The 16,261-nt window shown below is 42.0% G+C and overlaps 1 protein-coding gene across 2 annotated transcripts in view; it reads right to left on the bottom strand.

Moving 5' to 3' along the window:
- The window catches only part of LOC133133658 (transcriptional coactivator YAP1-like), a 47,918-nt gene that overhangs the window by 6,068 nt on the left and 25,589 nt on the right, over window positions 1-16,261 (bottom strand). Inside the window, exons 3-8 of one of the 2 annotated variants that reach the window (XM_061249781.1) lie at window positions 13,723-13,838; window positions 11,903-12,016; window positions 5,591-5,739; window positions 4,885-5,015; window positions 2,833-2,966; window positions 618-733 (exon numbers count right to left, since the gene is read on the bottom strand). In XM_061249781.1, the coding sequence (XP_061105765.1) occupies window positions 2,864-2,966; window positions 4,885-5,015; window positions 5,591-5,739; window positions 11,903-12,016; window positions 13,723-13,838 (613 nt within the window). In that variant the 3' untranslated portion in view covers window positions 618-733; window positions 2,833-2,863. Of the gene's footprint in view, window positions 1-614; window positions 734-2,832; window positions 2,967-4,884; window positions 5,016-5,590; window positions 5,740-11,902; window positions 12,017-13,722; window positions 13,839-16,261 lie in introns of those variants that run through there. The other variant, XM_061249780.1, reaches the window with a different exon arrangement.

Here is a 16,261-nt window from a genome sequence, read left to right as displayed (position 1 = left end):
CAGAGAACACGTCTCCACTGCTCTAGAGTCCAGTGGCGGTGTGCTTTACATCACTGCATCCAACGCTTTGCATTGCGCTTGGTGATGTAAGGCTTGGATGCATCTGAAGTTCACATGAAGTTTGGAGGTCTGTAGCTATTGCATCCGCTGACCCCGCTCTGTGATTTTACGTGGCCTACCACTTCGTGGCTGAGTTGCTGTCGTTCCCAATCGCTTCCACTTTGTTATAGTACCACTAACAGTTGATTGTGGAATATTTAGTAGTGAGGAAATTTCACGACTGGACTTATTGCACAGGTGGCATCCTATCACGGTACCACACTGGAATTCACTGAGCTCCTGAGAGCAACCCATTCTTTCACAAATGCTTGTAGAAGTCTGCATGCCTAGGTGCTTGATTTTATACACATGGACGTGATTGGAACACCTGAATTCAATGATTTGGATAGCTGAGTGAATACTTTTGGCAATATAGTGTATAAACCCTTTCATTCATTATTATATTTTCTCCACTTAAGCTACATATTTCCACTGTCCAACAATTACAGGATGTAGGCATCTTGGCCACCAAAGCTGAGGGGGGTTAGCCACCGACACATATCCATGGCACCTACCTGTCTCCATCTCATCCACACAGTTTAGGAAGTCATCCGGCGTGCGTGGGATGCTGTAGCTGCTCACACTCAGTCCACTGTCTGTGCTTTCATCCCTGGAGTGGAAGTTACCACTGGCACTGCAAACCATTAAAAAAATGACATGACAAATCAACAGATACAAACAGTTGCTTGAGATGAGCCATGGACTGTCTCCAGGAGGGTAACCAGAGATAAATGCTGTGTTATGCAATATTTTCAATTACATTGTGCACATGTATTTCTTTTTTGTCGTTACTTTTTATTACTTTTATTTCATGGTTTATAACTGCATATCTACCCGCAAATACAATCTAAATTGACAGTTGTGAATATACAATAAAGTAGGAAACATAAGAGAAAATTATAGAAAAGCCTAGTATAAATTAACCAGTATCAAATGTATCAATATCTGTCCACTCTTTCTTTTGTGCACCCCACTAGTTGTTCCACCAGTTGTGTTCACCAAAAAAGAATCAAGCTCCACTGTTAAAGATCTGAAGAAACCGCAGGCAACAATCCTGCTACTGTGAGAAGACAACTCAATGCTATAGGTCTGAAATGATGTCAAAAATCTGCAAAAAAAAGACAAAAGGAAATAGACAAAAAAAGAAAATTTGGTCTAGTACGCCAAAACTGGACTGCTGAGATGTAGAGTAAGGATTTATGGACCAATGAGCCTAAAGTAAGGATTTATAGATTGAAGAGACTCTCTGAACCATGTCCACAATCAAGTATGCATGGTGGAGGATCAGTGCAAGTTTGGGGTTGTATAAGAAGTTGGTGTTGGTGATTCGGTTTTCATTGAAGGCACCATGAATCCTTCAATAAATACCAATAAATCACAATATATCATGCAATGCCCTCTGGACAATGTTTGATTGAGAATTCCGTCTACAGCAAGATGTTGACCCACTGCTAAGAACATCATGCTGCTGGTGTCAGATAAGATAAGACAAGGTCAGATAAGAATGGCAATATTGCTTATTCGTCAGCCAGGAGTTGGCAACGCTGTACCTGACATACAGTATGGGCTGCTTAGAAGCCTGGAGTTTGGAGTGTACACAAGCTCAGGGAGCAAATGTAATGTCAGCCTGGGTTCATTTCATTGACTGGCATTTTTTCTCATCAGTTTTACAGCAGACCAGTGGTGAATTCAGGGCATTTTTGCCACAATAGGGAACATAATAGTTCACTGGCTGGTGTAAATGCAGAGAAGACTGGCAGTACTGATGGTCAGCAATTTATGTTCAGCAAACTGATGTTTACTTGGGACAGTTTGTACAAAACCAATGGCTTCAGAAAGTATTCAGAGCTTCTCCTTTTGCTCACTTTGTCTGTATTGTAGATTTAATTTGAAATTGATAAAATTTCCATTTTTGTCCATCAATCTATACTCAATAACCCATAATAATAAAATGAAAACATGTTTTTATAAATGTTTGCAAAATTATTTTAAAAAATCTAAAACTGAAATCTCTAAGTCATATTAGTCTCTACAAGAGTTGCACACCTGGATTTGGGCCGTTTATCCCATTCTTCCTGGCAGATACTCTCAAGCTCCACCAGACTGGATAGGAACAGCCATTTTCAGGTCTCTCCGCAGATGTTCTATGGGGTTTAAGTCTGGGCTTTGGCTGGGCCACTCAAGGACAGTATCCTGAAGCCACTCCAGTGTTGTCTTGACTGTATGCTTAGGGTGATAGTCGTGCTGAAAGGTGAACCGTCACCCCCAGTCTGAGGTCCTGTGAACTCTGGAGCAGGTTTTGTTCAAGGACCTCTCTGTGTTTGACTGCCTTCATCCTTAACTTAATTCTGACCAGTCTCCCTGTCTCTGAGAAGCACCCCCATAGCATGATGCTGATACCACCATTCGTGTGTTCACCAGACATAGTGCTTGGAGTTCCGCCAAAAGAGTTAAATTTTCGTCTTAGCAGACCAGAGCATCTTTTTCCTCATGCTCTCAGAGTCCTTTGAATGCCCTTTGCCAAACAGGCCTCAGTCTATTTCTGTACATTTCATGTCACTTATATTACAAGATCACAATGGGACCCATGAGGACAAAGCACAGCTGAAGGCCGCACCTGCATTCCCTTCGACTGTCAGCTGCTGCATTGGATTTGGCTGACGCCAAAATGTCCCAGTTCACCCCAAGAGGGTTGCAGGTGGACCCCAAAGGGCCCTGGAGGGCTAGGCTCACCTGTTAAGGAATGGGTCTGAGCTGTTGGTGGTCATGGTCCGGATGTCCTGGGACATGCCTGGCAGGGATACAGGGTTAGGGGTCCCACCATCCAGCTCCATGCTTGTAGGCAGCTGGTTCCGCAGGGCCAATTCCTGTAAGCGGGAACCCACATCACCTGAGCAAATGGGGGCCAAATAACCTCACCATTGCTAATTTCAAGGATGGTTTCCTGTTCAGGGTAAAACTCCATTACAACCAAACCAATTCAAGCTATCAGTTCAATTCAAATCCAGTCATTCAGGTCGTCAATTCAATTTCAGTTCAGCTAGTAGTCAATTGAAAAACACCCACAACCTCTAAAACCAACCAGACTTCTTATACAGTACACATGCTCAAAGTGAGATCTTCTGTAGCATCAAGACCAAGGAAGAGGTCTTGCAGTGGTGAGTACATGGAGGAAATAAAAGATGAGATGCAAAATGAGACCTGTGCGGCAAGTGGATGAATGGAGAAACATTGAGTGTCTTCAGAATAGAAATGGAATAAGAAACCATATGAGAGACGACAGGCCCAAGAGATTACATGTAAAAGGAAGAAGAGGATTTTTAGGAAGCACAATTAGGAAGGTCCAGCCAGGGTGGAGAGGATGAACTGGTGGGCTACAGCACCACAAGCAGCAGAAAGGCCCAGTAAGATTTCCACAAAGTCTCCCGTGGGACCAGGTGGTTGTAAAATGTATCGGTAAAGTACAGAATTGCACTGGTATCTAAATGGTTAAATTTCTGAGTATTCAACCCAAGGAATGTGATCTGTCAGCTGCAACTAGCTTTTGAACATCATCCATCCATCCATCCATTATCTGAACCCGCTTATCCTGATCAGGGTCGCAGGGGGGCTGGAGCCTATCCCAGCACACATTGGGCGAAAGGCAGGAATACACCCTGGACAGGTCGCCAGTCTATCTCAGGGCACACACACCATTCACTCACACACTCATACCTACGGGCAATTTAGACTCTCCAATCAGCCTAACGTGCATGTCTTTGGACTGTGGGAGGAAACCGGAGTACCCGGAGGAAACCCACGCAGACACGGGGAGAACATGCAAACTCCGCACAGAGAGGCCCCGGCTGACGGGGATTCGAACCCAGGACCTCCTTGCTGTAAGGCGGCAGTGCTACCCACTGCACCATCCGTGCCGCCCTGCTTTTGAACATCAACATCACTGAAATATTATAGACTTGGTGCTGAATGTGCACACATTTATTTTTGGTAAAGCTGTCATATGAGAACTGCAAGGTGAACTGCAGATTATTTTTTCCAGATAACAACCAGCATATGTGGCTAAGGTGTTTGACTAGGACCTGGAAGGTGGTGGTTCAAACCCAAGTCTAACCACAATCAGTGCAGCTGTTGAGCCCTAGACCAAGGCTCCTCACCCTACATTGCACTTTCTGCACACTTTATTATGTTGTAGATTTCATTTTAAATGAATAATATTGCCATTTAAGTAAACGGTAAACAGTAAACGGTTGGCATTTATATAGCGCCTTTACCCAAAGCGCTGTACAATTGATGCTTCTCATTCACCCATTCATACATACACTCACACGTCGACAGCGATTGGCTGCCATGCAAGGCACCAACTAGCTCGTCAGAAGCATTTGGGGGTTAGGTGTCTTGCTCAGGGACACTTCGACACAGCCTGGGCGGGGGATTGAACCGGCAACCCTCCGACTGCCAGACAACTGCTCTTGCTGCCTGAGCCATGTCGCCCAGTATTCAGACCCTTTGCTCTGGCACTCCAAGTTGTGGTCTGGTGTATCCTGTTTGCTTTATTTATCCTTGAGATTTGTCTATAAATTGATTGGAGTCCACCTGCGGCAAATTGAATTGTTAATGCTGGACATAGTTCAGAAAGGCACACACCTCCCTTTGTGATGCTTTAACTTGTGGAAGAACCTATGCACTTGTAAATCACTTTGGATTAAAAGTGTCTGCCAAATGACTAAAATGTAAAATGTAAAACTACATGTCAGGACAAAAATCAAGCCATGAAGTCAAAGGTACCTTCTGTAGGCCTCCGTGATAAAAAGAAAATTCCTCTCCACTCTTGCATCCATGTAGTGCTGTGTGTTTTGGGTATATCCACACTTTAATTTGGATGAGAAATCCTGCACATTTTTGTAAGCCGGAGAGATCTGACCTCAAATAAACGAAAAGCAGAGTGACTAAAAATATATCATAAAAACGTTCCTTGTATTATACTGTTGAACAATAAGGCCAAAGGCATTTCTATCCTCAGACTTGCCCTTGAGACTAAAATTAATATTCAAACTCGTACCACAAGGTTGAGTTACAACACACTTTCCTGCAAAATGCAGCGTGGCCTTTTCTTAACAAATCAGATTTGAATAATTCCTAACCCCTCCCAAAAATATGGCTGCATAAGAACATATTACTTAAATGTATATTTGGGCTTAGCAGAGTACAACTGAAATGTCCTGCACACAAAAAAAAGGGAATTGTAACAATGCCTCCATTGACAACTCCTACAGTTGTGACTGACATACTGTCTCTGTGGCAACTAATGCCCCAACTTGCATAGCAGAGGCTCTATGTTTTTACCACTATGATACCCCTATTCTGTAAATGGTATTTACAGAAAATATATTGCAAAATGTATGACCCACACATTGAAGCACTTCATAATATGAGGCCAATTATATGAACTACTGTCAGGAACAGTAAATATAATATTTAAAAAAATTCTGACCTGGGGTCTGACCTGCCGAAGCAGATCCTGGTGCTTCAGCCTCAGTCTCTCCTTCTCCATCTGCAGCTGCTGCAGTCTCATTTGGCTCACTCTTCCCTGGGGGCTGGAGGGCAGGGGTGGGGCCTGCTTCATTCGCTGCTGATTCAGAGCTGGGCGGAGCAAGAGGAGGATGGGGGCACATACATTATCGGAACCGTGTGTGGAAGCTTTGGGTCTCAAACACACCCATTTCGGTAAATTCACGCTCATGCCTTCAGAACCACACTGTTGAATCCTCACAGAGACACTTTTGGAAGTATGTAGGAACTAAATGCTTATACCATGGGTTTGTATAGAGCAGATTCCTTAGCTCTCAGGTGAAGAAAACCTTGGGGTGTTCAAGACCAGTTTTGACACAGTACTGTATACTCTAGACCAGCGATCAAATCACGGTTCTCGAGGTCTGAGAACTCCTGGTTTTCAATCCTCCCTTTACCTAGGAGTCAGGTGTGAAGGCAGTCTGGCCAGTCAGTAGCACTAATTGTTCAGCTAGTTACCTGGGAGAAAAGAAAACCAGATTTGATGACTGCTGCTCTAGGCAAATGGCCCTTACCCTACACAAGCCAGAGGTATGCAGGCTTCCATTGCTACTTAGGCCTTAATTAGACAATTACAGCAGTTCATTGCACAATTAATTTGCATGATTAATCACATGATTTATACATAATGTGAAAACCACCAAATGGCACTGCTCTAGTGAACAGGCAGAAATATGAGCTTAGTTGAAAAGTGTGAAAAGTATACGGGCATCAGACATTATTAAGCTTTATTCACAGAAGTGATCTGTTTTGTTCAGTAATTGGGGCACAATTGCTAACAAAAAGTTGCAAATTGCTGAATTTGTACACACTCCTTAACTGTGAATGTCTTCCACACAGCACAGTTCATCAACCTCTCATTTCAGCAGAGTAAGTAGGGGTGCTCCTGGCTGCCAATATCCTTTAGCTGTTAAGCACACATGCTCACCCATGATTGCATGGAAAAGTTTGTGCTCAAGCAACTGAATGGGATACCAACCTTGTTGGCAGAGAGAGTCCTGCATTACACATTACACATAGCCTACGTTACTTGCCATTACCATTACAATCAGTATAAACAACAATGTTGTTTAAACTTGCCATACAGGAGATGAATACACATATTTTTAAAAAGACTAAAATTACAAAATAAACAGTCACAGAACAGCAGCTTCAAATAATTTCTACGTAATTATCTGCTTTAGTTCCAATGAATGTGAAAAGTTATTGTGTTGCATGGGAATAGCAGCTATACTCAGCGCTTGAAGGAGAAAAAAAATAACAAGAGATAATTGAGATAACAGTTTCACTAGCAGTTTTGCAAATCGCAAAAAGTTGATACACTCAGAATTCAAAATTCCATTAATGTATGTGACGTATCAACTGCTGTCAGAATTCTAGTTTCATAAACGACAATGAAATTATCTTTATTGTAATAGTTCATCAAGACAAACCGGTAGCCTAAAACTAGTCTTTATTGAGGTAAATAACTAGCTTGCATACCACAGCACAATATCCACTAACAAGTGATGGTGCGTATATGGGCAAAAATCTAAAGTGACTACCTCAAGGGACAGGGACAGAAAAGAGTACCAGGAGCTAAGAATAAGTCAAGTTACTGTGTATTACTGAATACTGAGCCCAATCGCTGACTATACTTGTAACTTGTTATGCCATGCGTAAAATAAAATAAATCCATGAACAATCTTTTTTTTAACCAATGTTAACATTACCATCATAGGGTTCTGTTTCCACATTTGCTCAGTGAACTGATTACCGGCACAGCCCTAACAGACGTTGCCAACGCTTGGAAAGACAGCTTGGCATGCATGTACTCTGCATGTGTACGCAGATATGCACACTTGCAGATAACAATACCGGTACATAAGCAGGCATACACAAAGGTAAGGGCCACCTAACACACACAAGCAGATATGGACACGATCATGCATGCACACCAAAGATGTTCACAAGTCATCAAATGCAAGTCCAAGTCAAGTCTCAAGTCTCTGAGCTAGAGTCCAAGTCAAGTCTCAAGTCTCCAAAATGGTGCAGCATAAACAACAGTACGGCTATAGAAATGAATCTTGATTCCTATGCTAATTGATGATATAGAAACCAGAACTATAGAAGACATATTTTGTATATGACATGTGTTATCAGGCGCACACAAAAAGATAGTGAACTACAACGCCTGAACTTTTTGGCAACGCCTTTCTCAAGATGGCTGGAGAAAGGCTTGCCAAAACTTCAGGTCTGGTGTGGTAGGTAATTGATATATCAATAAATAAGATACAATAAATAACCATTCTATTTTTTAAGAACTCTGTGTGACTCATGTGACATAATGTAAGCAATAACATGGGCTGTGGTACAAGATGATGGTCAATAACAGGGGCTGGTTACATGAACACATATTAAACTTGGACTAAATGCAGCTTTGTATGGATAATCATCAATTAAATTTAGTCTAGGATTAGGCACAACCTGCAATGTCCACCCAACTAGTACATAACGTCACCCAGAAGACATTCAAAATAACTTGCTGTCCTGCTTGCATATCGATCTTAAAGACCATACTGAAAGGTTTTTAAATAGTGCAACCCTTGATCAGGCTTCAGATCAAAATCCCATTACATGGCCGTTTTACTGAAAACGCAGCTGCTTGTGTGAACTACTCATGAAAATGTACGGGGCTTTTCAAGCCAACCAGAAGAAGTTTGTTTTAACATTACTGTACCTTATGTTCGTAGTTCTCTAGCTTGCATAGCTTTTCAAGATCAGCCATTTGAAATGCAAGCCAACATCGCTACAACTTGGCAGTCACCAAAATAAGAAAATATGCGCTTCTGTTATGCTGATTAAACAGTGACACAAACATTATACTGAGTCTGAAACGCATCATTTGGCCAACAACAGTTTAGCCAAGTTACGTTAATGCAACAGTGAACAGCGGTGGGATCAGCTCCGGTGCTGGTAAACTGACTTACCTTTCCGTATGAGTTTTCAAATGTCTGTTGAAATTTGATGTGGTTGCTCCCGCATCTTTTATTTTAATTCTCCACATTTTGCTAGTTGCAATCATTTTGTTTGGCTTGATGAATCATAATTATTTAAACTCAAAGGCCACAACTGTAATCTTAGTGAACTATGCTGCAAGAAATACAGTGTAGGGTGTTGTAATGGTTGCAACTAAAAGGCGCACGGTGTGGCATGTAAAACGATGTTAGGAGTGTTTGAACTAATTAATATCTTTAATTTACATAATTGAAAAATAATAATTGGCTGTGCCATTATTCACTTCGTCATTTTCACGATGGAATTTAGCAGACTCTTATTGTTCACAAGTCCTTATTGACGAGTCCAAGTCGAGACTCAAGTGCGACTCGAGTCTGAGTCATTGACTCGAGCCCCCATCTCTGATGCACACACTCTTCATTGCTGTGGTACTAAAGGCATGTAAAATTGCCCTCAAACCAGACCTGGGTCAAAAACGTAATTGTTTTAGATTCAAATATTTTTCTGTGCTTGACTAATCTTGTCTGGTACAATTGAGCCAACCAAGATGAACAGAAGGTGGGGGTTTGCATTTCATAGGTTTCAATACACAAGACATGCTTAGTAAAGCATAGAAAATCTATCCAAATCCAAATCTAGCCACAAACCAGGTCTGCCACATACACACCACTCAACAGGAGCACGTTCCCCTGCACTGATGACATGCCCTCACACAGACACCTCTACTGGAGAACATTCCGCTGTACAGACACTGTGCCCTCACAAACACCCCTCTACTGGAGCACGTTCCCCTGCAAAGATGCTTGGAATACAAACATGGCCTGCCAGCCACCATCTGACCTCCAGAAGCACCACAACAGCCTGCCGATCACTGACCAGCCTCCGAGACTCGCATGCAGCTCCCTTCTTCCATGTGGCACCTCCCTGGTCATCGTCCCCACCCACCCACGCCCCAAAGCATGCCGACGCTCTCCGACTGGAAAGGTCTGGAACAAATTAGCAGCTCTGGAGCTTGGAGCTCTGGCACAGGCTCGGGTCTGTCTGGATCAGTCGGTGGCCCTGCCTTGGGCCTCATGCAGTCATGGCAAGCCCTCCCCTCTGTTAAAGGAGCTCTGCTCCTTTTCCTAGCAGCCCAGATGCTGCATTAAAGGCCCATCCACACCAAGAACTATAACGGTAACAACTTGAGCATCCACACTGAAGAACGATAATGTTCTGTAAATAGACTGTCAGCTACAGTCCAATTTCTTTGTTTTAGCAACACACTGAATACATTTTGGGTTGAGATAAAAAGATGAATAGAAGAGTTCAGAATTTCAGCTTTTATTTCCTGGTACTACTTTGAACATCGCACCTTTCGTAGCAGAGCATCCAATGTTTAGGTGAGCAAAAGTATTGGAACAGAGTATTTAAATAAATGAAAGTAAATAACAATGAATGTTTTGTAGCATATCCCTTGCTTGCAATAACTGCATCAAGCATGCGACCCATTGACATCACCAAACTATTGCATTCTTCTTTTCTTCGTCTTGCTGCATGATGAAGTTCCACCCAATTACTTTCTCCCTACGTTGGCAGACAAAATGGTTTTGTAGCCTTCTGCTGTTTTTGTAATTCATACTGCTGCTACCATCATGAGTTACATCATCAATAAAGAGCCCACTCTAGAAGCAGCCATGCAAGCCCCAAGCCATGACACTTCCTCCACTGTGCGTCACAGATGAGGTTGTATGTTTTGGATCATGAGCAGATCCCTTCTTTCTCCACACTTTATCTTGGTCTTTCCATCACATTATCTTGGTCTCATCAGTCCATATAACTTTGTTCCAGAACTTTTGTGGCTCATCTCTGTACAAATTATAATCTTGGCCTTCCAATTCTTATATCTTGTGTTATAGCCTCTATATTGCTGCTCTCAGTCTTCTTCAGTTGACAGTTGATTGCGATACCTTCACCCCTGCCCTGTGGAGTTTGTGATTTCACTGACTGATCTTTTCTTTTGTTTTCCTTGGTCGACCTGTTTGATGTCTGTTGCTCAGTACGCCAAACATGGTTTCTTTATTTTTCAGGACATTCCAAGTTGTACAAGCTAACCCCAATACTTGTGCAATGGCTCTGATCAATTGCCCCTCTTTTCTAAGCTTCTAAATGTCTTGCTTTTCTCCCAAAGACAGCTCTCTGATCTTCATGTTGGTTTATCTTTTCGAACACAAATTCTTCACAGGGCAAACCCCAAGGCTAAAACCAAGAGTAGACATTCAGAACCATTTATTGTTTAAAAAAATCAATCTAACAGGAAACATCTGACAACAATGTTCCAATACTTTTGCTCACATAAAAATTGGGCGGTCTGATACAAAAGGTGATAAATAATTTTAACAAATCTAGACAAAAATACCAGGAAATAAAAGCAGAAATTTCAATGTCATTTCATGCACATCTTTTGACCTCAAATTCAATTGTATAGCAAAAGCAAAGAAATTTCTATTGTTGTTCCAATACTTTTTGAGAGGACTGTATGTCATCTGCCATTTTGCACGTGACGCCCTGTTAATTCGGTTGGATTTTGATAGGCTGTCAATATTTTATCATTCAAAAATCACTGATCCCAATGATATTGTTCCTCAGTGTCGTTGTTGTTATAGTTGTAGTTTGGACTCCACCATAACGTTTTTAAAACTAATTTATTGTTGTAGTTATAGTTATCGTTCTTGGTGTGGATGGGGGGATGTTTCCCAGAATGGCCCCACTTCAACACCAGACTCTTGCTCTTCCCTGAAAGGAAACCAGGTGGAGACAGTGGGCTTGTACACTGGATACAACTTTCCAAGATGGTGATCACTAAATCATTTAGGTGAATGATGAACTGAGCTTCCTTTCAACCACCAACAATAGATACACACGCACACCCACAAAAAAAGGAATCTGGAATTCAACAGTTGTGTTGCATCTAACACAGAGGCTAGCCACAGCTCAACATTAACTGCTGGTTCCAGATGTTTGTTTTAACGCTGGTAGAAGAATTTGTAAAGATGAAAATGCTTCAGCCTACCTACACTCACCATTTACCATTTACCTCCAGAGAATATGCAGCACTACATCAAGCCTGGACTTGTACACCCTGAGGGTCTCTGGATAAACTATGTGGCCCGGAAAGCTGTTCCACACATTGACAGCTCTCCTTGTAGGAAAAATAATTCTGGAATATCTATACAAAATTTCAGTGGACCAAGCTCACCGAAACGCGAGTCGAGGCGCGGGTCCAGCCAGGAGGTGGACTTGTTCTTGTGGTTGATATAGTAGATCTCCCCCTCCGAGGTGATGGCTTGCTCCCAGCCATCAGGGAGAGGCCCTGGGACAGGAGAGATGGTATGGATTGTTCAATTCTTATTCCAAACAGGGGAAGTTTTGGTTTCCCCACCACTGTTGACCACTGTTCGATTTTTTATAAACAATATATTATTTTCAAATATCCACAATATTGTTTGTGTTTGTGTGGTACAACTGAACCACCTTCTTCTGTACCCCCTACCCAGATACGGGAGGGGGTGGGGGGTGGTATACTGTGCTGTAACAGTTGCCAGGACACACCCTCAGGACATGGAGGGGTGGGACAAAGGGGTTACCCAGCCATGCCTGTTTTCTCAAACACCCCAGTACATTAGGCAGGATCAGACATGTTCTGCAACAAACATACCTTTGCTTGGGGAAAATTTTCACACAACAAAGCTGTCTAAAGATGTTTCTCATCGGTGGTGAGTGCCAATACAAGTGGTAAAAGTTGAAAGGATACCTTAAATTAGTGCAATTTTGCACATGCGAGGTTGCATTTCACAGATTGCTCCCATTTGTAGAAGTGATACAAGATTTCTATTTCTTTGGTTTATTCATATGATTCATATCGACCATATCCATATCAACATACTTAGCTTCTCCATTCTCACAGTATGTGTATTGATTTCACTTTTACATGTTGATTATTATTGAGACTTACTATGGTCTTGAATAGCTTTTACAAAGATATAAAATGTAACTCAATGCGTTAGACAAAGTCAATTATTAGTTGGAACATACAACCAGTAGCTGCATGAAACTCAAAGCAATCTCATCTAACATATTCACAATCTACAATCACATTTAAATGCAAACAACAGTCATCGTCCCCCAAGTTTCTGAAACAGAAAATGATAAGAACATTTCCTGCAAGTTTTGACATGCAACTTGACAGAAGAAGGCAAAACAAACAAAACTCAGAGGAGAAGAAGAGAAAGCTCTTTCTGACTCAGTATTTTTTTCCTTATTAAAATGGATACATTTATAGACATGACTCATTAAGCACAAGGATTTTTTTCAAGTACATCTACTTTAACCAAGAGAAATACTCACATGAAAAAATGAAGAGGTGAAGAAAAGAAAGGACTGCAATAATCTACATGTTATATTCATTAGAACATGCATTACAGAAGACACCAGAGCAATGATGACCAATAGACAACAAAGGAACTCAAAAGCCACATTTCTTAAACATGTGTATGGATGGATGTTCTCTATACTTACAAAACCTTAACATTCACAAAATGACCACTGGCCTTGGTACTTGTCTTGGCACTTACAAAAACAATCTTTCCATGGGATCGAAGTGAGACAATTTATCAATGGTTCTTGGTACCAGACGGGGGTACTCAGAAACTGCTGATCTCCTAGGATTTTCATGCATAACAGTCTCCAGAGTTTACAGAGAATGGTGCAAAGAAACAAAAAATATCCAGAGAGCTGCAGTTTTGTGGGTGAAAATGCATTGACAGGTCAGAGGAGAATGGCTAGACTGCTTCATATTCAAATAGCCACGCATTACAACAGTGGCATGCAGAAGAGCATCTCTGAACACCAAACACATCAAACCTTGAAGTGGATGGGTTACAGCAGCACAAGACTAATCAGTCTAAAAATGAGTCTAATAAATACCTGATAAAGTGGTCACTGAGCACAAAAAGACTTGGCTTGGAATCTGTCTGCCCAGAGGTGGGGCTGGGGCTAGAGGTGGGGTAGAATGCTCACCAGAGGCAGGGTTCATGATTTTCGGCTGCATGGGCACAGGGCTAGAAGGGGCATTCTGGTTCATCTGCAAGAGGGTCTTGCGAGGGTCTTGCCAGGTGGTTGTCTGGTCTAAGTGGCTACAGTGAGAGAACAAGAGAGAGTGAGGGGGGAAAACAGCACAATTAGGACAACTAACATATGCCAGTTATTACTGCTTACAATTGTGAAATATATTGATATATAATTATTATATGCACCAGTATATTGAATTTCCATAAGAATGTGGAGACTGATGCCAGTTCTATGCAGTTTTTAATGAAGATAAATATCCATCCATCCATTATCTGAACCCTATCCCAGCATACATTGGGCGAAAGGCAGGAATACATTACATTACATTATTGGCATTTGGCAGACGCTCTTATCCAGAGCGACTTACAGTTGATTAGATTAAGCAGGAGACAATCCTCCCCTGGAGCAATGCAATTAAGGGTCCAACGGCTTTGCGGATCTTATGGTGGCTACACCGGAATTAGAACCACTGACCTTGGTGTCCCAGTCATTTACCGTAACCACTACACTACTGGTCGCCCCTGGAATACACCCTGGACAGGTCACCAGTCCATCGCAGGGCACACACACCATTCACTCACACCCACGGGCAATTTAGACTCTCCAATCAGCCAAAACAGCATGTCTTTGGACAGTGGAAGGAACCGGAGTACCCGGAGGAAACCCACACGAACACGGGGAGAACATGCAAACTCCACACAGAGAGGCCCAGGCCGACCAGGATTTGAACCCACTGCACAATCCGTGCCGCCAAGATAAATATGCACAATGCATACTACACGTACAAAATATGTATAACACATACTAGCAATTGCAGTGGCAAATGTGGATAAACATAATTTTCTATAGCCTGGGTCACTGTAAGTCCAAGAAATGGGCGGAGACCTGGTGGCTTTAAGAGCCAAATACTGCCCCTCTGCCAGAAACCCACTGAGTTTTCCACAAATGACGGTATGCACCCCTTAAAATCAAACACGTTTTTTTGTGTTTGGCTAAATATAATGTTCTGGAGGCAGAAGTGCATTTTGACACATTCAATTCGCATCCACCACCCCTTTGCTGAGGCTGCTTGTATTTGCAGTTGGGTACAAACTATAAACTCTCAGTAACTGCACTGCAAGGGCTGTACTGTAACTGTAAGCCCAGTGATAAATATTTGGATTCCTTTAATGATATCCAGAGTACTTTCATAAGCTTCAGAGAAGCGAACATCAACAGTGTTCAGTTGAAAACTGCAATAGCTATTGAGACCTCTGGCTTTGTCTGATTGTAGGAAATATAGGCAGACAGTCTCATGCCCCCACAGGAACTCCAACTATGCTCCTGCAAATTCACCAAGCATACACACACATATACACACAAAGGCACACACACGTGCATGTGCACACAACCATACACCCACATGCACACATAGATATACACAGGCATGCAAACATATGTTCATCCACACACAGGTGCACACGTGCACAAACATACATGTGCAAACACATACAAATGATGCACAAACATGCAAATATACATTAATCTACTCATGTGCACATATACAGGTGCACAGATGTGTGCAAACACAGACAGACAGGCAGCACTCTTGTCTACCGTGTTAGCTTGCTGTATAACCAGCAATAACAAAATGTGCTTCAAGATTGTTTAAAATCTGTGCATTGTAGATAATGCCATGAATAGCCTATTCGCTGACTGCAAGGATTTGCGATCCACATGCATTTGCAAGTAATGTTGATAAAATGTACACAATTTTACAATATATGTATTGGGCCCAGGTTACTTGCAGAATAAACTTCCTAATTTGGGAGGGCTATATCTGATGGTTTTGAGTATTTTGTGAATGGTTGTATTGCTAATCAAGGAAGAGCGGGGGAAGTCTTTCTGCCCCATCGATTCGGAGCATGGCTACGTTGGCAACACAACCAAGTGTATCCTAAACACTGTACTCTGTTCAAGTACAGGAGTGAACCAGCATCATTTCTAGAGCTGTGAGAAAAATAAATTAAGGTAATCGGTTGGAACAAAAACCAGCTTGCAGAACGGCCCTCCAGGACAGGAGTCCTGGCATACAGGCTCTTGTTTTCTATGCACTGAGCAAAGCAACTGCCAAGTTCTCCCCTGCCCTGACCTCCCACACAACCTTCCGTCCCAACCTTCTTACACACCATTGAAACTGGTGGAGAACAGCTCTGAAACAGACAGAGTCATTGGCACATGTAAAAAACCATACCCTTTTCAGCGATTTCTGGTGAGCACCCTTCACTTTTAAAACTGCATCAATTTTCTTAGGTACACTGTCTGGCTGGTAGGTTGTTCCAAGAATATTGGAGAACTTTTCTTCTGTGGTCTTTTTCCAGTTCAGTTGTTATCTGAAAAGTGGTCTATTATTCAAGATGTTATTTTATCTATTAATTATTTTAGAAAGTAATGTTTGGAAATCTCAAGTTTTCTCTTTTCTACTGACACACTAATGCAGAACACAAAA

Source organism: Conger conger, chromosome 7 (assembly GCF_963514075.1).
Source record: "Conger conger chromosome 7, fConCon1.1, whole genome shotgun sequence".
NCBI lineage: Eukaryota > Metazoa > Chordata > Actinopteri > Anguilliformes > Congridae > Conger > Conger conger.
The sequence above is the reverse complement of the archived record's forward strand: the minus strand, read 5'-3'. Positions and strand labels throughout refer to the sequence as shown.